This window comes from Phascolarctos cinereus, unplaced genomic scaffold, assembly GCF_003287225.1.
Source record: "Phascolarctos cinereus isolate Bilbo 61053 unplaced genomic scaffold, phaCin_HiC Scaffold_5;HRSCAF=322, whole genome shotgun sequence".
Classification (NCBI taxonomy): domain Eukaryota; kingdom Metazoa; phylum Chordata; class Mammalia; order Diprotodontia; family Phascolarctidae; genus Phascolarctos; species Phascolarctos cinereus.
In genome coordinates, this window is record NW_027555958.1 from 350886501 (window position 1) to 350909238 (window position 22738).

General features: G+C 36.7%; 1 protein-coding gene across 1 annotated transcript in view; it reads left to right on the top strand.

Annotated features, from left to right (window-relative positions):
- CNST (consortin, connexin sorting protein) overlaps window positions 1-22738 on the top strand; it is a 102408-nt gene that overhangs the window by 26461 nt on the left and 53209 nt on the right. Inside the window, exon 3 of the mRNA XM_020982116.2 lies at window positions 13189-13639. Within this exon, the coding sequence (XP_020837775.1) occupies window positions 13240-13639 (400 nt within the window). The 5' untranslated portion in view covers window positions 13189-13239. The remainder of the gene's footprint in view (window positions 1-13188; window positions 13640-22738) is intronic.

Sequence of the window (22738 nt, forward strand, 5' to 3'; positions counted from 1 at the left end):
AGTCATCCATACAGTTGATCATCATACAGTATTGCTGTTACTGTGTGTAGTCTTCTGGTTCTGCTCACTTCACGGTATCAGTTCATGTAAGTCTTTCCAGCTTTTTCTGAAATCATCCTGCTCATCATTTCTTATAGCACAATAATATTCCATTACAGTCATATACCACAACTTGTTTGGCCATTCCCCCAGTTGATGGGCATCCTCTCATTTTCCTATTCTTTGCCACTACAAAAAGAGCTGCTATAAATGTTTTTGTACAAATAGTTTCTTCCCCACCCCACTCCACCCCTGCCTTTTTAAAAATCTCTTTGGGATACAGACCTAGTAGTGGTATTGCTGGATCAAAAGGTATGCACAGTTTGATAGCCCTTTGGGCATAAGAACTCTGAATTCTTGATGAGAAAAAAGTATTGTTTCCCCCCACACACACACATACACATTTGCTTCCGTATGTAAACCAATGCTTTTTTAAAAATTGTATATAATACCTGACAATTTTTAATGCAAAGGTCTTAATCTCTGAAGGGAGACATATAAATCTTATTGCCTTGCCCCTTTTGTGACTATGATCCTGCTTTGGAATTAAAAATTTTTTTCATCTTGACAGCCTGTGTAGTAGTCTGTTACAGGTTAAGAAGTTTATAAGCAGCTACCACTTTAGTTCAAACTCTTAACATATCTCTCCGCAAGGGCATAGCCTCCTTATCTCAAGTCTTACCCCACTCCTCCACAAAGCTGCCAGAGTGACTTTCCTTAAATATAGATCTGACTATGTCACTCCCCCATTAAACTCCAGTGGCTCCCCAATGCCTCTAGCATCAAATACAGACTCTTTTGTTTAGCAATCTTACTCCAACTTTCATTTCAGCCTTATTGTCCTTCTCTCCCACTCCCCCATTCCCCATTCCACACTCTTCTATCTAGCCAAATTGGCTTCTTTCTCTTTCTCATACACTACATCTCTCTTGTACCAGCCATCCCGCATTCTTGGAATGTACTTCCTCCTCATCTCTGCTTCATAGAGCCCCCTTTCTTCTTTGCAGAGACAGCAAGTCAAGAAGCACTTATTAAGTGTTTACTATGTGCCATGCACTGTGCTCAGTGTACCACCTTCTGCATGAAATCTTTTGTGATTCTGCTTGCCCTCTCATATTTCTTTATATGTAACTACTTTGTATTTATATTTATTTTCTTCATACTTATTCTGTGTATACTGTATAACAGTGTTCCCACTGTTAGAATGTAACCTCCTTGAAAATAGGGATTATTTTACTTATTGTAGCTTTATTCCTAACACCTGGCATATAGTAGGAACTTTATAAATAATATTTGATTAATCGATTGTAGAAATAAAGACTCAAGAAGAAACTAAAAACGTAATAAGGGGAGCATGGTGGAAAGAACAAGGAAATGAGTCAGGAGAAAACCAGTATTTGGCAGTACAATAAAGCAATTAGTAAAGAGAATTCATGCACTCTCTAGTGTCTAAGTAGATAGTAACATGTAGGAAATGTATGTAAATATTTCTAAATAACCAACTAAAATTGCTTTTTACTCATCATATGTCTCTAGCTATAATTTATAAGAGCTCATGGGGCAGTCCTTATCCAACACAATAGCCATTCTAAAACCACCATAGAGAGACAATTTTTCAAAAATTTTATCTACTAGAATATAAGGTACTTCCATGGATTCACCAAATTGGTATTAGATTGAGTATATTCTAGATCTACTCAGTCCCAATGCATATAAGTGACTGTTTTCAAAAGTAGAAAGTAGATTTTCTTATAATGTTACATAATGACATTGAGCTCATTATTTGAAAGGGGCTATATATTAAACTGGATTATTTGGACCTAATTTTGCCTGAAATTGATGTTCAATTTTTTTTATCTCTACTTTTAGCTCTCAGATTGTGTGATTTTGGATGAAGATGTTTGTCTAGTTCTGATTACTAGTGAGTTAATTGGTCTGAATTTGGGGACTATATCATGCTATTAAATTTTACTAATACAGTATTGTTAGACTGTGCATGTGGTCTAGCTTTCAAAGTTTCATTTGCCTATTAAGTTCTAAAAGTTGACAATTTAATATTTGTAGATTATATAGCTAAAAATAATTTAAAGTATTAATTTCTTCCCCTGCCTCCACAAACTTGTTGTCGACCTTTAGTTGTCACTCAAAATGACCTTGCTGCTGTGAATTTTAACTGATTCACAGCTTCTGTTGCCTATATGTTCCTTCTCCTGTAATAATGGCAGAACTATATAATAACATGCTGTTCTGATGGCCTCTTCCTGATTCTGACCCCTAACCCCATGAAGACAATTGCACGTTTTTCTAGCCCTGTGCATCCTTTACTTAGGATCCCCTCTGAAATCTGTGCTTGCTGTTCCTTGAGACCACAGCAGATCATAATGGTCTGGATTTTTGCTAAGCAGCATTCATAATAAATCCCCAACCCTGTTTTGTTCCCATCCCCTCTTGAGAGAATTTCTGCTCCTAACATCTCTGCTGTTTTGCTAAGCTTGCATTTACTTAGAAACCCCTTTTAGTGTTCTACAGTTTTAAAGCTTTTCTTTTAAAGTTTTTAAAGCTTTTTTTGCCAGCTTTTCACCTTTAATTTGCGTATCATATGTCCTTGTTTTGAATGGTCCCCACAGAAACTCCTTGGAGATTTTTTTCTTGGAATAATTTTCATTTCACAGACTTCATTTTATTTTGTTTTTATTGAGAAATGCAAGAAAATTTTTAAATCTTCAAAAAATGTCTCTTGTTTAGCTGAGCAGGAGATTGTGAGGTGAAATTGTGTTTCCCTCAACTTTCTGTAAAGCATATTCCATCTTTATGTTCTCTTGACTGGTAGATAGTACCTTGGGATTTTACTTGAGATACTATAATAAAGTAATTATACCTCTTGCAAAAAAAAAAAAAGGGAGGGGGTGTTGAGGTGGCACAGTGAATAGAGTACCAGCCCTGGAGTCAGGAGGACTGGAGTTAAAATCCAGTCTCAGACTAGATACTTGACACTTACTAGCTCTGTGACCCTGGACAAGTCGCTTAACCCCAGTTGTCTTAAAAACAAGCAAACTCTTCTTTATGTATGGAACCCTAAACCTTGGTGATAATGTATCTGACTGAAATGAATTTGACATTTCTCTCTGAGAGTATCCTATGAATTCTAAAGTCTCTGAGTCATAGGAAATCTGGGAAACTTTCTTCATGGATTTTCTGAATATGGTGGTTAGATTCTTTCTTTACATTTTTCAGGTAATGTCATTACTCTGTCTTCTAATTTTGTGATGATTGTCCAACATTGATGCACCTGTGCTTCACCAGGCTTGAGGTGTTGAGCCACTCTGTGTTGTACAGAGACATGCACTAGATTCAGTCCTGGGGCACTGGCCTCTAGGGGAATTGGGCTTCTTGATCTCATACTTACTGATTCACTGTAGGATCCAGAGGGAGACAGAGGAGGGTAAGTTTTCTTAAGGCTAGAGTTATGGCTTCCATCTAGGTTTCTCCAAAGGAGGAAGTAAAAGAGGTACTCAATACACAAAATGAATCAGAATGTAGGACAGGTAATTTATTTTTACCCATAAAGAAATTACAAGCACTTATTAAGAGAACAGGATTCAGTAACTTAACATAAATACCAGAACAATGTGCTGGGAGGATGATACCTAAACTTCATTAGAACATAAAGTTCTGATTGGGCATTTTAAAAAATATGTATTTTTTGTTACATTTTGAGTGTTGAGTTGTCTTCCTCCCTTCCCTACCAAACCCATAGGCCAACATTTGATATAGATATATATGTGAAATCATACAATACTTATTTCCATACATCAGTTCTTTCTCTGGAGGTAGATAGCATTTTCCTTCATAAGTTCTTTGTAGATGATTTGAATATTCATATTACTTGGAATAGCTTAGTCATTCACAGTTACTCTCCAAATAACATTGCTGTTACTGTATACAACATTCTCTTGGTTCTACTCATTTCTTTCTGCATCATTTCATGCAGGTTTTCCCATGTTTTTTTCCTAAAATTAACCTGTTCATCATTTCTTATAGCACAGTAATATTCCATCACAGTCACATGCCACAACTTATTCAGCCATTCCCTAATTGATGGGCATTCCCTCAATTTCCAGTTCTTTGCCACTACAAAGAGAACTGCTATAACTATTTTAGAATATATGGTTCTTTTCCTTTTTCCTTGATCACTTTAGGAAACAGATGTATTGTGATATTGCTGAGTCAGATATATATACACAGTTTTATAACTCTTTTGGTAGTTTAATTGGGATGGCACTGAATAAGTAGATTTGTTTAGGTAGAATTGCCATTTTTTATTGTATTGGCTCTGCCCACCCATGAACAATTAATATTTCTCCAACTATATAAATCTGACTTTATTAGTAAGGAAAGGATTTTATAATTATGTTTATATAGTTCCTGGGTTTGTCTCAGCACATATATATGCTCTCAGGTATTTTATGTTGTCTATGGTTATTTTAAATGAAATAGCTCTTACTATTTCTTTTTGAGTGGCTTTGTTGGTAATGTATAGAAATGCTGATGATTTGTGTGGGTTTATTTTATATCCTACTACTTTGCCAAAATTATTGCTTCTAATTTATTAGTTAAATCTCTATGATTTTCTAAGGATACCATCAAATAGTCTGCAAAAAGAGATAGTTTTATTTCCTCATTGCCCATTCTGATTCCCTCCATTACTTTTTCTTTTATTGCTTTTACTAGTGTTTGAAATACAATATTGAATAATATTGGTGATAATGGACATTCTTGTTTCACTCTTAATCTTCTTAGGAAGGCTTTTAGCTTATCCCATTACAGATATGCTTCCTGGTGCTTTTAGGTAGATCTTTCTTATCATTTTAAGGAAAAATCCTTTTATATGTTTTCAAGTGTTTTTAATAGGAATAAGTGTTGTATTTTTGTCAAAAGTTTTTTCCTGCATCCATTGATGTAATCATATGATTTTATTACTTTTGTTATTGATATAATCAATTATGTCTAAATCCCACTTGGTCACAGTGAATAATTTTTGTGATATATTGCTATAGTCTCCTAGACAGTATTTTGTACATTATTTTTGCATCTATATTCATTAGTGAAATTGGTCTATAGTTTTCTTTCTCTGTTTTTACCCTTCCTGGTTTAGGTAGCTGTACCATATTTGTTTCATAAAAGTTTAGTAGCACTCCTTTCCCTTTTATTCCAAATAATTTATTTAATATGGGAATTAACTGAGTAGGCATTTTTCATCTTGCCTTGGCTCTGCAACATCACTCCATTCTAAACTTAAACATCCTCTGAACTTTGTGATCAGATGTTTCTACAACTAAATGCTCTTGCATCTGCTGTAACTTCTCAGGTAGACACCGCCACACTTGCATTTATAGACCTACAGACCTTTTGAACTTAAAAGGTCATCTACCCAGTAAAGAAAACATAAAGTGGAAAAGGTAACTGGGCCCCACTGATAAGGTTATTAGAGTGCCCCTCATTGTAGTCACATTATGCTACCTGGAGACTTGCAGCTGAAAGGGTCTTAGAGAAGGCAGGTTGAACTCTTGTATACATACTGAGTCACCCACTCATCAGTCACTAAGGGGACTCAGACTCATCGCCTGACTCATACATGATCAGAAGTTGGTTCCAAAGCTCCTCTCATTGACTAGAACCAGAAGGGTAACTCTGAGCATATACTTGGGATGCCCTCACTATATTTGCTTATAAGATTTTCAAACTTTTTTCCTTTTCAATCATTTGATCTTGTTTTGCTGCTGAGAATTTTATCTCTATTGATTCCATTCCATAAAGTTGTTCTGACTGGGCCCACTACAAATTTATGTTACATAATCTCACCTGTGGCCTTATTGCTGCTAGGCACTCCTACACCTCCACAGTTAACTCACTATCCCACTCATCATGGTGGCTCTTCCAACCCTTTACATCCCTTCTCAAAGCACCAGTGGCTCCTCCACCTCTCACCTTCTAAGCTAAGAACCTTACCTTACATTGTATTTTTAAAAAAATTAAGACCATTTGCCAAGAGCTCTGTCTTCTCCCCTTTTCCTCATCTCATATCACTCTGATGCCTTCTACCACTATCTCCTCCTTTATCCCTGTTTCATGTGAAGAAGTGGCCATTTTTGCTAAGGCAAACTCCTCCACTTGTACAAGGGATGCCATTCTATCCTTTCTTTTCTAGCAGATTGCCTCTTCTGTCATTCCTGCTCTCTCATTTATCTTCAATATTTCCCTGTCTGTTGGCTGCTTCTCTCGCCCTACAGACATGCCCATGCCTCCCCCATCCTTAAAAAAATATAAACTCTGGGCAGCTAGGTGCCGCGGTAGATAGAGCACCAGACCTGGATTCAGGAGGACCTGAGTTCAAATGTGGCCTCAGACACATAACACTAACTAGCTGTGTGACCCTGGGCAAGCCACTTAACCCCATTGCCTAGCCAAAAAAAAAAAAGAGTTTATAAAAAAATATAAACTCTCTACAGTCTGGCTTCCTACCTTATCATATAACTGAAACTGCTTCTTTCCAAAATTGCCAGTAATCTCTCAACTGTGAAATCAGCCCTCATCCTTCTTAAAAGCAGGTAAGTGGTACAGTGGATAGAGCACTGGTTCTGGATTCAGGAAGACCTAAGTTCAAATGTGGCCTCGGTCAGTTAACTAGCTGCATGACCATGTGCAAATCATGTAAACCTCTGCCTCAGTTTCTTCAACTGTAAAATGGGTATGATAGTAGAACCCACCTCCCTGGTTTTTTGTAGGACAAAAATAACATTTGTAAAGCACTTAGTACAGTGCCTGGCACATAGTAGATGCTTTGTAAATGCTAGCTATTATTATTATTAAGTTTTCTGTAGCCTTTAACTTTGGATATCACCCTCTTCTCCTCAATATTTTCTTCTCTCTAGGTTTTCAGGACATTACACTTGCCTGGTTTTCCTACCTATCTGACTGCTCCTTCTCAGTCTCCTTTGCTAGATCTTCATCCAAGTCTCACCTGCTAAATGTAGGTATCTCATAGGGCTCTGTCTTTAGCCTTTTTCTCTTCTCACTCTATGCTGTTTCATCAGCTCCCAGGAGCTCCCTTTCCTTCAGTATTTCCTTGTTATTGTCAAAGACACCATCTTCCTTCCAGTCCCCCAGGTTCAAAATGTAGGTGTCATCCTTGACTCCTTGCTTTCTCCTCCTACCTCCAATTCCAATCTGTTGCCAAGGCCTGTCGATTTCACCTTTGTAGTGTCTCTCAAATAAACCCCCTTCACTCCTCTGATACTGCCATTCTGGTGCCAGCCTTCATCCATCACAAGTTTGCTGATTGATCTGCCTGCCACAGGTCTCTCTCCATTCTAGTCTATCCTCCATTCAGACTAAATTGATTTTCCTAAAGCACAGGACCCTCCCCACTCAATAAAGCTCCTTATCACCTCCAGCATTAAATTCAAAATCCTCTGTTTGGTGTTCAAAGCTCTTCATAATCTAGCTCCCCCCACCTTTCTAGACTTCTTATGCCTTACACCTCCCCACATGCTCTTTGATCCTGCGATACTAGCCTCTTTGCTATTCCTTGAATAAGACACTTAGTCTCTTGACTCAGGGCATTGTCAGTGGCTGTCCTCTGTGCCTAGAAAGCTCTCCCTCTTCATTTCTGCCTCTTAGCTTTCCTGGTTTCCTTCAAGGTCCCACCTAAAAATCCCTACCTTTTATAGGAAGCCTTTCCTATTATCTCTTAATTCTAGTGCCTTCCCTCTGTTGATTATTTCGTATTTATCTTGCATATAACTTGCTTTTACATAGTTGTTTCCATGGTGTCTCTCCCATTAGATTGTGAGGTACTTAAGGGCAGGGACTGGCCTTTACCTTTTCTTTGTATTCACAGTACTTAGCAGCACTGAGCTTGGCTCCTTGTTGTTCAGTCATTCAGTTGTGTCAGACTCTTCATGAACTTGTGGATCATAGCATGCTAATACTGGGGGTTTTTTGGAAAGAATAATGTAGTGTTTGCCATTTTCTTCTCCAGAGGCAAACAGGGTCAGACAGCTAGTAAGTGTCTGAGGCCAGATCTGAATTAAGATCTTCCTGACTCCAGGCTCAGCACTTTATCACTGAGCCATCCAGCTGACTTATGTTTGTTGTTTTTGTTTGTTGTTCCTCCTTCCTCCTTGTTCTCAAGGGAGCCAATGACATCTACAGGGTGATGTCTTGACTTGAGGGTGAATTGATTGGATTTTGGTGAGGTAGGGCTGTGCAAAGTCATCAGCCTCTCACTCTGTCCTCTAGAGTTGTCAAGAGTCCAGTGGCAAGACAGGTCAAGATGACTGGCATTTTGAAGTTTTGGGAGACCATGGCCTTTTAAAGCTAAGGTCTTTCCCAGGTCTCAGTTTATCTGAGGCAAGACCCATTCAGTAATTAAAGGGCTTCATAAGAATTGAGGCAAAAGATGACCTAGTTTGCCTTTACAAAATAATCAGTTTGGGATTAGGGATAGAGATGTTGTTTACATTGGCACTACAACTGAATTGTGAGTTTCTAAAGTGCATCGACCATATCTTTAATTTCCTTTGTGTCCTTTTCCTTTTGATTGTTCCCTATACTTGAACACTTGGGGATAAGGATTTCCATCTCTTCTTAGGAAAGGTTTGATAGTTCTGAATGAAACCCTCTCCCATGAGGGTTTTGTATGGTGGTCTTGATGTGGTTTGGGGTTGCTGGGAACCCCGAAATGTCAGGATACAGGATGGTGTCTGTCTGGAAAGAATTCATGCACTCAAACCTTCCAGTCAAAGTGGCAAGATTTTTGTATGGCCAATAGTTCTAGGCAAGATTTTTAGGGAATCTGCAACTTAATGGGGGTGAGACTGATGCTGATTTAACAAAAAGGACAGTGAAAGGATCTGGATGGGGTTAAGGAGTGCTAAATGGTCTGGGATGGGCCAAGTGCACTAAATGAAAGGAATGTTAAGTAGTCTGGGGTGGGCCAAGAGAGACAGTGAAAGGATTGTCTCACTGTCACGTAAGCTAATTAAGTGATCTAGGTGGGCTGGGGTGGGCAGATGCCTTGGGTAGAGATGCCAGTGGTCCCAGCTACTGAAATGTATGGGAAAATTCAGGGACTGGGTTGCTTTCAAAGACATGGTCTTTTTCCTTTTAGGGGTCAAGGTCCCATCACCCCATCATCAGTCTTAGTGTTCTTTTTGTTCAGGTAAAGATCTTTATAATGTACTGAAGAGCATGACATTACTGGCATTACTGGAAATCGTCACATTTGTCATGCTAATGAAATTCATATTAAATGGAAAAAATGTTGAAAATGCTTTTATTGGCATGAGGTTGGTTGGCATGATAATGATTTGTAATGTGAAACATGTCTAAACTTATTTTACATTACTCACCTATATGTACTCTCAAGCAGGGTTCTTATCCAAGGTCTCCTGAACTTTTTTTGTTTTTAATTTTTTCAAAATTGTTATTTTTTAATATTATTTTTAAAAATCATATTTCATTATATTTTCCTTTGTAATACTATTTATTTTATTTTATGCACTTAAAACATTATTCTTGAATCTGTAGGCTTCACCTGATTGTCATAGGAGTCCATAACACAAAAAAGGTCAAAAACTCCTGCTTAAAAGTATAGCCAAAAACATAGCTAATATGGAAATAAGTTTTACATGACTTCACACGTGTGAGAGATGATCTCTCAGAAGTGAAGCCTCCTCAGGGGATCAGTGGTTCTTGTTAATATTTCTTGATTGTTGCTTTCAAAACCCTCCCGTGCTCAGACCCTGTTTTTAAATGCTTAGCAGAAAGAATAGCCCTGCCCCCAGTCTGAACTGCTTGCCCTTTTAAAAGCTTCCCACCTTTTCTTGTCTCTGGGATAAGGAGAAGGGGGTTAGGGAGGGGAAATTGCAGTAAGTTTATGTTTCCTAGAAATTACCTAAACCTATGGGAATTTGGCCCTAAACCCCCTCCTGATTGCCACACCACTATCACATCAGCATTAGGTTTACTAAATAAGGACATGTATGTTTGGATTGGTTATGCCCTGTTTCCTTGTTTTTTGTCTTTGAATTTTTGCGCCTAGAATTTAAGCCTGCCTCCTCGACAATGGGATAGGAAGATCTTTCCAGCTAAGAATGTAAGCCCGCCTCCCAAGCAATGGGAGTAAGGGATAGTGGTGGGTGGAGGTTTGTTTGCATTAGGGTGTATAATATCATTTTGCTTTCTGTGCCTTACCTTTCTCCTGGAAGTGTACCAGGGAAGCAGACTCCCCTTCTCTTGAGATTGTAATAAAAAGTTACTTTTGCTTCCACCTTGAGAAGTCTCTGAGTTTAATTGATTTAGTCACTGTACCACGCACATGTATAATGGATATCATATAACTTGCTTCTCAATGGGTGGTAGAAGGGCTGAAGGAAGGGAGAGAATTTAGAATTCAAAATGTTTAAAAAAGAATGTTTTTAAAAAAGAAAATAAAGTCTGCCTCCCTGTCACTCCCCTATGCATATTTTCTCCCTCTAATCATTATAATGTAAAGTTCTTGAGGACCAGAACTGTATTCGCTTTTGTATTTGTATCATCAAAGCTTAACCCAGTCCTAGGCAATTAGAATGTAACTAAGAAATACTTAAAAAAAATTTTTTTAAAAAAAGTATAGCCAAACTGGCCTTCTTGCTGTTCTTCATGACGTTTCATCTCTTGTCCTTGTTTCTTCCCCTAGACTGCCCTCTATACCTATAGTGCATTCTCTTTTCATCTCTACTTCTTAGAATTCCTGTGTTTCCTTCAAACTTTCTTCAAACTTCTGGTCAAACACCACCTCCTTTCTGTGGTCTTTCCTCATCTACCTCCAGCTCCTAGTTCTTCCCTACCCCTCCAAATTACTTTGTTTATTTTTCACATATTTTGTATATATTGATGTTTGTGCATGTTATTCCCTTTGATGGAATGTAAACTTCTTGAGAGCAGCTGTTTCATTTTTGTCGTTGTATCCTGTTACTAGTACTGTATCAGGAACATATTGGGCATTTAGTAAATACTTGTTGATTAATTAACCATCTACTTTTACCCCCTTGCTTTACAGATAAGGAAACTGAAGTCCACCAAAATTACTTCCCTAATTTTAAAGGTAGTAATCATCCTTACATGCACAACTACTAAAGGCAAAACCATTGGGATTTTTTTTGTTTGTTTTAAATCACTTTGGATTTAAAAGTACAAGTAAAACCCTAGGGCTTTCATTTGTAAAGGCATGTCTACTACATCAACTGATGCACTTAAATAGAAAATTAAGCCCTTAAAAATCCAAGACTGCTGCAAGATTTTGTCTTTGAGAAGGTCAAATCTAAAATAGCGTCTGAAAATGTTGCTCTTAATGTCTTTCAGAGATTAACATTTTGCCCTACACTAACAGACTGAATTTATAAATTGGAGACTTTAATGGTAACATACCTAGGAGACTTTGAATAGAAATTATTACAGGAAATGAGTATTTCTCAGTCTTAAACATTTCATCTTAGTATTTTATAAACTGCCAAATTATTTCAACTTCAGCATTATACATATGTTGGTAGAAATGTAGAATGGAAACTTAAACTGGCCAATTTAGATATCCATATGAAGTGTTTCTTTGCTAAATAAATGCTTTAGTTTTGTATCAACACAATACATTTCAGCTGCAAAATACTCCCAGGTCAAATGAAGTAATTACTACATAACTAATATCTTCATCTCTACTTTTAAGAACTCTGTGGACTGCTTCATAATAAATCCAAAGTCTTTAAAGATAATCTAATTCTTATGCAAATTAAACAACTTTGAGGTACCACCTCACACCTATCAGGTTGACTAATATGATTAAAAAAGGAAAATGATAAAATGTTGGAGGAAATGTGGGAAAATTGGGACACTAAAACACTGCTGGTAGAGTTGTGAACTGATCCAACCATTCTGGAGAGCGATTTGGAACTATGCCCAAAAAGCTAGAAAAGAGAAAGTTGATAGTAAGAAAGCATCTTGATGCCTTTGATCATTTTAGGTTACCAGACCCAGATAATCATCTCAGGGTACCAAAAGGAACTGGCAAATGTAATTTCGAAGGCATTGTTGATTATTATTATTATTATTTTTTTGTGTGGAAAAATGAGAGAGGTATTGCAAGACGGGAAAAGGATGTATGTTCCACTTTAGTTTTTTAAAGGTAAAAAATATAATCCGAAAACAATAGGTCAGTGAGCTTGACTTTCATTTTTGGCTCACAGGATTGTATTACGGTGATAGCTTATGAATATTTTGAGATACTGGATGTAAAACACTTTGTACACCTAAAAGTACTATATAAATTCCGCCTACCTCGTTTATTTATTTTTATGGAGAAAGGGAAGTTGTAATAACCCCGAGAGGCTTTTACTCACGAAGTGGTCATACCAGATTAACATAATTTTCCTTTTTGATAGTGTTACTTGGCATGATAGCGCAAGGGTGCAAGGGATTTGAAAGTAGACAGTGTTGTAAAGTTGGACTGGTTAATCAAAGGGTCAAGATAGGGAAGGGAGCAGGGCAGCTAGGTGGCGTAGTGGATAGAGCACCGTCCCTGAAGTCAGGAGGACCTGAGTTCAAATGTGGCCTCAGATCAAACACTTGACACTTACTAGCTGTGTGACCCTGGGCAAGTCACTTAACCCCAATTGCCTTTAAAAAAAAAGATATTGAAGTGAGAAGAGTATAGGAAGTACAGCTGTGATGGCCTGTGAATATGAACTTAGGGGTAGAGAGAATGGAGGTCATGGTAAATATTGAGAAGAGGGAAGATGAAATGATAAAAGATCGTTTATTGTGCTTCACTAGACCTTTTTTAAATAGGACTTTCTTAGAAGTAAGAGCTTTTTGTTTTGCACTGACAGATGCATATTAGTGAATTGTAAAATACTGAAATGTCAAACAGCCTAAGGACAGAGGAGGAGCAAAGAGCAAGAATAAGCCACATATTTTGTAAAAACATATTGGTAATCAAGAGTATATTATGATTAAAGTGAAATGTTTTATTTTACCGTGTAATTAATAGTTTAGTTATATTTATGTAGTTGTAGACTTTAAGCAATGTCATTTTCTTATTTTTTTCATTTTTAGACATGGAGGGATTTTTAACGACACTTTAATAGTTCAACAAAGGATGCTCTAATGGATGACAGAGAAACTCCTACAAGTGACCTACATTTAGAACCACAAGATGGATGTAGTACTGACCACAGCACGGAAGGTACACAACTGTGTTTGCCTTCCATATCCGATGAAAATGAAAATCAGTTTGATGGGAATGTGTGTGAAGCTGTGACCGACAGTGACAATGAGATGGGAAAACATGGAAAGTTTGAACAGGACAATCTCAACAATAATGAAAGCTGCAGCAACTGTGATAACTTTGTTACCCCAAGCTGTGAAGCAGCAGCAAGTGATCATTCGGAAAAAAAGCACCCTGAAGCCCTCACAGATGAAAAGCCCCTCCTCGGAAAGGAGAAAAAAACTGTTGTGAAAAAAGCCTCAAGAAGCAAAAAGGGAATGATTACAAAGTCAGCACCAGGTACTGCAAACAAAATCCTTTTTAGCAATTACATCGTATTCTTTGAACAAACTCCCTCAAAATACTTCTTCCATTTTCTCTTTGGTGTGTCGCTGTTGTCTTGTATTCCAATATGATCTTTAACTAACCATCTTCTGTAGGTTATAACATAAAATTTATGCTTAAATCATAAGATCTTAAAATTGGAAGGAACTATAGGAATAATTTAAACCAACCCTTTAACTGTGGTATGAATCTCTTCCGCAACAGCTTCCCTGACAGATATCATATTATTGTATTAACTTTCAGTTCTTTCTTCTGTTAATTTATGAGGTGCTGTTCAATAGTTGTTCCTTTAAGGTCTCATATTCTCTTTGCTGTTTATGTCCCCAAAGAAGGTATTACTCTAGATTAAAGTGATTGCCCAAACTTCATAGTAGCTTTAGAATGTAGGTTCTTAACCTGCAACCCATAGACCCCTCAAGTATCCATGTATAGATTTCAGAAGTTCTGTGTACTCAAGAGGGAAAAAAAATTATCATCTTCATTTTCACCAACCCCTTAATTGAAATTGAGCATTTCTTTCAATATAAATGCAAGTAGCAAGGGATCCCTAAGAAATCCCTTAAGTTTCACCAGGTTGCCTAATAAGTCCATAACAGAAAAGGTTTTAAGAAGCCCTACTCTGCAATAAGCTTACTCTCCTGTGTATTGTTTTGTCAGTATCAAAGGAGGGATACAAACACAGTTCACAATGTACTGACCAGAACTGACCAGGGTTTTCAGGGAATGCTTCTGTTGATCTATCCTCTCCACTATAGTACCAGGAGTGGGGAACATGTGGCCTCTAGGCCAACACGAGGCCTTGAAGATTCAGTCAAAGAGCCTCACTTGAGGACCTCACATGTGGCCTGGAGGCTGCTTGTTCCTTCCCCACCCCTGGACTATGCATGGGTGTTCTGAATAGCATTCAGGTCTAGTGTTTTTAATTTTTTTCTATTATCTTAATCTACATAATAAAGCAATATCAAACCCACTTTGAATTGCATTTCAGTATATCCATTTTACATGCTGTTTTGTGTTATCTAACAAAATTGACTAGTAGCTTAGCTGAGGCTGCTTACTCTTAAATGAAATGTCACATGTCAGCAACTTAGATCTAAGATTCCTTTCTCTGGCTTGTGAAGTGCGCTGTGGAAAAGGCAGTGTCTAGCAGTTTAAGAGTAGGAATGTGTGGGGCTAGGGGACTCTGGTACATCTTAGGCAGGGATTTTTAGCTTCCGCTTTCCAGGGCCCTAGCTGTTAGACTTGGCCTAGACCTGTGATGAAGGGAGAAGAGTTGTTGCCTCTTATCTTTTCTTCCTGTGCCTTGATTGGTTTCCTCACTGACTGATTAGAAGTTTGGTCAGTTTATTCTAGTACTTTAATTATCTGTGATTTCATCAGCATGGATTCTCCCTGAAGGGAGTTCTACCCCTCTCTGACTTAGCAATCTGTCTTCATGAGTTGTTGTTTCAGTGATTTGATGGTCAACACTCTGATGGCCAGTCATAGTTAAGTGGGTAGATGTACATTCCATTGCAGGGCTTTTCCTCAAAGCCTTTCCAGGTTACTAGTATCTGCTAGAGCTTAGACTCTGCTATCGCAGCCTTAAAGAAGCCAGAGTCACTGCCATAGCATGATAAGGTCTTAGAGAAGGACTCTGCTTAGAGAAGGAGGATGGTCTCTGTTGGTAATGGATTATTTTTGTTTAGGGGTTAAAAATCTTTATTTTCCATAGATTCATTTAATTTGTTAATATAAATACTTGATAAATTGTTAATTGGTAAAGATTTTTTTTAACTTTTAACTTTAACCCATATTTTTAGTCAACTTGGTGAAATAGAATGCTGCTCTTGGAGCCAGCAAGAGCTGGGTTTGAATCAGGTCTCAAAATATTTTGTAGTATGTGTCTATAAATGTCTCTGAGCCTCAGTTTTCCTCTTCTGTAAAATGGGGATAAGAATAATGTCTCCTTCGCCAGATTGTTGTGAGAGACAAATGAAATCATTTTTGTAAGATGTTTTCCAGATCTTGAAATGCTCCATAAATGAATGCTGCTATTCCCGTTTTCTTCTCATTAATTTTGAGGAGGTTAAAGTGAACTTGAACAAGTCATTTTTGCATGTTTAAAGTTCTGCAGCCTATTGTTCAAATGGATTAAATAACTGAATTTACAATTAAGAGTACTGAGATAGTAGCTGATCTTCTGTAGAATTACTATAAGCACCTGCAGGACAACTCCGCTATCAGACCAAATGACAAGGACATGAACAAGATGAATCTTGTTCCCACTTTATCTTAATACCTTCAGCCCAGTGTCTATATCTTGAAAATTGTTCATTTCATGGAGTTTTAGGATAAGTATTTAATATGACTGTATTGAGAAAGAGGATAGTATTGTGGTTAGGAAACTACTATAGTCATGAAAACTAAGGTTGCATCCTACCCTTAGACACTTACTAGCTGTGTGTCCCTTAGCAAATTACTTAACTCTCTGTGCTTCAGTTTCTTTATTTTTAAAATCAGAGAGTTGGACTCTAAGATGGGCAACAGTTTTATCTCTAATAAGACTTCACTTCCATTGTGGCTTATTTGCTGAATTTTCAAGGATAGTTTCCAGTTTGTAGTATGGAGATTTGTTGTCTGATGCATACTTCTAGCCGTCAGTACGTGATAAATTTTTACAAGTCGGCGGTGATGTGTTGCAACACTTTCACAACTTGATTGCAAAATCTGGAAGAGTCAATAAGTCCCAGCTCCTTAAGGATACTCTCTAATTTCTGGTAGTGATGAGCTGATCCTATATGAGTCTCAAAACACCATCTTTTTTTTGTTCTCTCTTTTTTTCTTTTTCTTTCTTTTTTTTCTTCCCCTCCCCACTAAATAATATTTAATTTCTTCCAATTACATGTAAAGATAGTTTTCAACATTCACTTTTATAAGATTTTGAGTTCCAATTTTTTTTCTACCTGCCTCCCTCCCCTTCCCCTTCCCTGAGATGGCAAGTAATCTGATAATAGGATATGTGTGTACAATCATATTAAACATATTTCCACATTAGTCGTGTTGTGAAAGAAGAATCAGAACAAAAGAGAAAAGCCTTAAGGAAAAAACAAAAACAAAAAAAAGAGAGAGAACAGTATGCTTTGATCTTCATTCAGACTCCATAGCTCTTTCTTTGGATGTGGATGGCATTTTCCATCATGAGTCTTTTGGAATTGTCTTAGATCATTGGATTGAATTGGATTGCTAAGAAGAGCCAAGTCTATCAAAGTTGATCATTGCACAATGTTGCTGTTCTTGGAATTAATTTCCAACTTTACAATATCATCTACTCCCAAATCTCTTGCATCCTTGCCCTATCATGCCAAGTTGCTGTTCTCCTGGTTCTGCTCACTTTACTCAGCATCAGTTCATGTAAGTCTTTCCAGGTTTTTCTGAAATCCGCCTATTCATCATTTCTTATAGTATAATAGCATTCCATTACTTCCATATACCACAACTTGTTCAGTCATTCCCCAGTTGATGGGCATTCCCTCAATTACCAGTTCTTGCCACAAAAAGATCTACTATAAATATTTTTGTACATGTGTGTCCTTTTCCCTTTTTTATGATCTTTTTGTGATACAGACATAGTTGTGGTATTGCTGGATCAAAAGGTATGCACAATTTGATAACCCTTTGGGCATAGTTTCAAATTATTCTCCAGAATGGTTGGATCAGTTTACAACTCCACCAACAATGCATTAGCGTTCCAATTTTCCCACATCCCCTCCAACATTTATCATTTTCCTTTTATGTCATATCAGCCAATCTGATAGTTGTAAGGTAGTACCTCAGAGTTGTTTTAATTTGCATTTCTCTAATCAATAGTGATTTAGAGCATTTTTTCACATAACCATAGGTAGCTTTGATTTCTTTATCTGAAAACTGTTCATATTCTTTGGCCATTTATCAATTGGAGAATGACTTGCATTTTTATAAATTTGACTTAATTCTATATATTTGAGAAATGAGACCTTTATCAGAGATACTTGCTGTAAAAAAAAAATCCAGCTAATCTTGGTTGCATTCCTTTTGTTTGTGCGAAATCTTTTTAACTTAATGAATCAAAGTTACCCATTTTACATCTACTAATGCTTTCTGTCCCTTGTTTGGTCATAAATTCTTCTCTTCTCCATAGATCTGACAGGTAAACTATTCCTTGCTCTCCTCATTCACTTATGGTGTCACCCTTAATGTCTAAAAAATGTACCCATTTTGACCTTATCTTGTTATATGATGTAAGATGTTGGTCTATACCTAGTTATTGCTATACTGTTTTTCAGTTTTCCTAACAGTTTTTGACAAATAGTGAGTTCTTGTCCCAAAAGCAAAGCTGGGGTCTTTGGGTTTATAAAACATTAGATTACTATGGTCATTCTGCTGTGTCTTGTGTACCTAAGCTATTTCACTGATCCACCACTATTTCTCAGCCAGTACCAGATAGTTCTGATGATTACCACTTTATATTACAGTTAGGGTCAAATAATTTGTATTAAAAAAGGCACTATAGATGTTATGACATTTTTGAGTGGCTTATTAAATAATTACTGAATGAAAAATAAATTGCTTTTACATCCCCTGAAAATTTCTGGCACAATCTTTTTGTTCCTTAACTAATGTATCATTTTCCTGCAAGCTTATAGGTTTTTAAAAATCTTTGTACAGATTTGTAAAGCTGTGTGCATTTCATATAATTCATATAAACACAAAATTGGCATATGTTTGGAGGAGTCACACTTTTTTTACCTTTTGGTAGGCGTATGATACATTCTTTTAAGAAAAGTGGGATCAAAAAAAAAAGAGGAGATCTATTTGGGGCAGTTAGTTGGCGCAGTGGATAGAGCACCGGCCCTGAAGTCAGGAGTACCTGAGTTCACATCCGGCCTCAGACCAAACACTTGACACTTACTAGCTGTGTGACCCTGGGCAAGTCACTTAACCCCAACTGCCTTAAAAAAAAAAGTGGGATCAGACTCTTATGAGGCAAGAAACCAACAAAGTGCTGTGCTAGTAATTCATATTGCACTCTGAAGCATTTGAGGCAATAATTTTGGATCTTTTCAAATTCTGCCAACTTCCAGTTTCCCAGAGAAGCTAGAGTTTTGATTACCTCCCTTGACATAGATGTTGTTTTGTTTATCAGATTAATGGTAGGCAGGCTTTCTCTTTCCCATTTGGTCCTCTGTGTGTGTGTGTGTTGTGTGTGTGTGTGTGTGTGGTGTGTGTGTGTATGTGTGTGTGTGTTTTGAACTTCTCTCCTTTTATTTCCTAAGCTTCTGTAGTAAAGTGTTTTACACTGAATTGTTTCTTTTGTGCTACTTTAACTCCATGTTTCCACTCATCCTTTTGACTTTTGTTTTTCCATAGCTCTTCAATAGTTTTCCCAAGCCAATTTTTCCATGTTGGTCTTTGATGCCTCACCCGAGTCATATTCCTTGAAATCTCCACTTTTCTTCCTATGATTCTTACCACGGCAATAGTCGTCACATGTACAGGTCCTGACATGTTTTTACCCTTCTTGTCAACTGTTGTGAGAGAATCAGTGGATGCATGATCTTTATAGCAAATGCCAACTTTTTTATATTACTCTGTTTTGTCATATTTGGTATGTTTAGGGTCATGCCATCAAACTCAAAAAGGGGTCAGGAGTTTTCAGAATTCTAGTGTAAGTCTGCCCATCTCTTTTCAAAATCATTTGAGGCGTCCGCTATTGTTTTTGTTATTCATTTCTTCACTAAGTATTATTTCTGGTGTTTGCATTAAGTAAAGATTTTCAGTGATCTAAGATAGTTACTATTTTACTTTCTAGTTAGGTGTAATTCCTTTTCTTTCATTTAGAAGAATAAATGTCATTTGAAAAGGCATAGTCTTTGATTTTCTTAAATTCTCCAAGGGAAAAGCTGATCTGCTTACAGGGATACTGATAAATACATTTATTTTATTCCACATCCAAGGTTTAGAGGCAGGTTATTTTGTATTGCCTTTTCATCCTGATTACATGGAGTTTTAGGAACTGAAAGCTAGTTGCATGTCTGTGGATCTCTCAGGGCTTCTAGATTGTGGTTTTCATTACTTCCTTGGCTTTATTCCAGTTTCCATAACTGTGATAATATAACTATAAGTTATTAAATGCTTTTTACCCAAGAGAGTTTGCCTATAGACTACTTGAAAAATTCAGTAACTGAAGACAGTAATTTCAGTCATTTAAAACTTTTATAGGTGAGGGAGATTTAGAGATGAGTTTTTCTGTTAAAATTAATCCCACTTAAAAATCACTGTCAGTTAATTTTAGTTTAATAAAATAAAAAAATCTTCAAAGTAGTTTACCTTAACATGTAATAAGTGTTTTTATCTTATTCTCAAGTAAACAGGGCTTAATTAAAATGTAAGCTAGGAAGCTAGTGAGAAAAGAATTATATAGCTACATGTAAAGTGGAACATTTTCTCAACATGATGAAGTTCTCAATTTTTTTTTTTCAAAGACAAGTCAAATGAGAACACTTGTGAATTTTGCTCCCAATTTGAAAATATTGAGAGTGGGGAGAAAAGGAGTCATGTGCATGATAAAAAGAAAAGAGCATTTTCAATAGAACCCTAAGATTAGAATTCTGTATTTCTGGCATAGTCAGGCAAAAAATGTAGTTTTTATTTTTTTTTTATGACACAGGTATTAAGAGCAGTAGCACTGTCTGGGGCTCTAAAGAAAAAAAGAGTACCTACTATTTATATTGCACTTTAAGTTTTACAAAACACTATATATATAGTCTATTGTTTGATCATCAGTTGCTCTATGATGTAGCTCCTCATATTATCCCCATTTTACAGATGAGGAAACTGAGGCTTGAAGAAGTTAAGTAATTGTCTAGGATCACACAGCTAATAAGCATCTGAGTCGGGATTTAAACTCAAGTCTTAGAGACTTCAATTCCATTACTGCCTGATGTCCACCTGAAACAGAACAGAATACAGATGTCTTACTATAAACAAATATGCTCAGTTTCTGCCTGTATGAACTAACGGACTTGAACCAGACTATTTCTGCCAGTTCTCACATTCTCTAAGCTTGACATATGAAAATCCAGATACAGATACAAATTATAAGATGGGTATTCAGAATGAGAAAAGGATATGAATTAGAAATGACAGAATCCTCTAATAGGCACAAAATAATGATGAGTTGTAAAAAATTGATATAATATGTACTCTCCTCAGGAACAAATTTTGTGGTAAGCTTAAATATACCTACAAAACATTTTTTAAAGAAGCTTTTTTTTTCTTTTAAAAAAGGAGGATGAAAAGAAACAAAGGATGAATTTAACTAAATGGTAGAAAATCTTTTTAGAAGTTTTTTAAGCAGAATTTAAGAGAGTTATTTGAGAATTATATAGAGTAGCCATTATTTATTTCTTAAGCTGATCACCCAAGTCTAGTAAGAGAAAGTTCTGTTGGACATAAGGAAAACCTGCCTGAAAATATTACTGAGACAAGAAAGTGGCAGAATCTTCATTCCTTCACATATTTTAAAAATAGGACATGTGGCTATCTTTGTCTTTTCATTATAGCTTAGGTCTTTAAAAACAGGAATAGATTGCTTGAGGTTACTCCTAAAATTTTCTTTTTCTTTGCCATTGTGCCTCTGTCAGTGGAAAGAAAATCCTAGGTGATCAACAGATTGAATTTGATAATTTCTGCTATTCCTTTTACCACTCATTTTCAAGAAATTTTAAGATCCAGTGCTTAGCATAGTGCATGGTGCAGAGTAGGCACTTTATAAATGCTTGTTGATTGAAGTGCTTATTGATCTTCAAAAGGTACAGGGTTTAACAATTCTAAGTCAACTGCTTTCTTATTGATCTTCCAGAACCAATTCTCAGATCATAGTGAGTTCATAAAATAATGTCCGCATTCCGAATCAGAAATTAAACTTGTAGTTTGGCATCATATAATTTTTAAAAATCACATTTTGTTTTTGTTTTTGTTTTTTGGGGGTTTTTTTGGCTAGGCAATGGGGTTAAGTGACTTGACCAGGGTCACACAGCTAGTGTTATGTGTCTGAGGCCACATTTGAACTCAGGTCCTCCTGAATCCAGGGCCGGTGCTCTGTCCACTGCGCCACCTAGCTGCCCCAAAAACCACATTTTAAGAACACAAAATAAGTCTACTTTCTTGCACTTCTTCTCTAAGTTAACCTGGGATCATTTTCCGTCTGTACTGAGAGAAATCAGTGCAATTTATTTATAAATATTAATGGTTGCATACTGTTAACTCCTTGGAGAATATGACACAAATTTTCCAAGGAGCCAGTGGAACTTGGAAAGACCTAACAGCCAATAGACTGTGTAGAGGTTTCAGAGCTTCAGTATTTCAGTTTTTACTGTGACCCTCTTCCTTAACTTTATTTTAGTTCTCATACTAGTGACAATGTCACTAGAAGTTAAGTCCTTTTTTTACCTAAGTGCATAGGTATGTCCAGAGACTAAGTAAAGAAATTCAGCTCACATTTTGGGCAGTTTTAATTATAAAGGAGTTGTCCAAGATTTGTAGATTCCACATGCAAAATTGATGTCGGTATTTATGGGCTTTCTTCAGTGTCCCTATTTGGCTTCCTGATGAGCTAGCTGTACTTGTAACAAGGCTCTGAGCATGTCACATTGTGACACAGAAGGAACTTTTTTTTGAGCAACATAATAGGGCTTTTCTTCATCTAAATTGGGATAGGGAGGTACCTTGTATAATGCTTTCCAAAACTGTGTTATTAAAATTAGTTCTTGATGTTAAGGCTATCCTAAAAGTTAGAGGAATTGAGAAATGAATTTTGTGTGATAGAGCCAAGTTGATTATATTGTCTATGGCTGTCATTCTGTCATCTCAGCATTAGTGCCATTCCTTTGGTTATTTGCTTAGGACTTGTCACCATAGCACCTAAATATTTGACAGAAATAGCATTCATTCCTTCTTGTTCAGTCATTTCTGACTCTTCATGACACAGTATGGGGTCCTACCCTACTAGATAGTGAAGTCAGGACCTGTCTC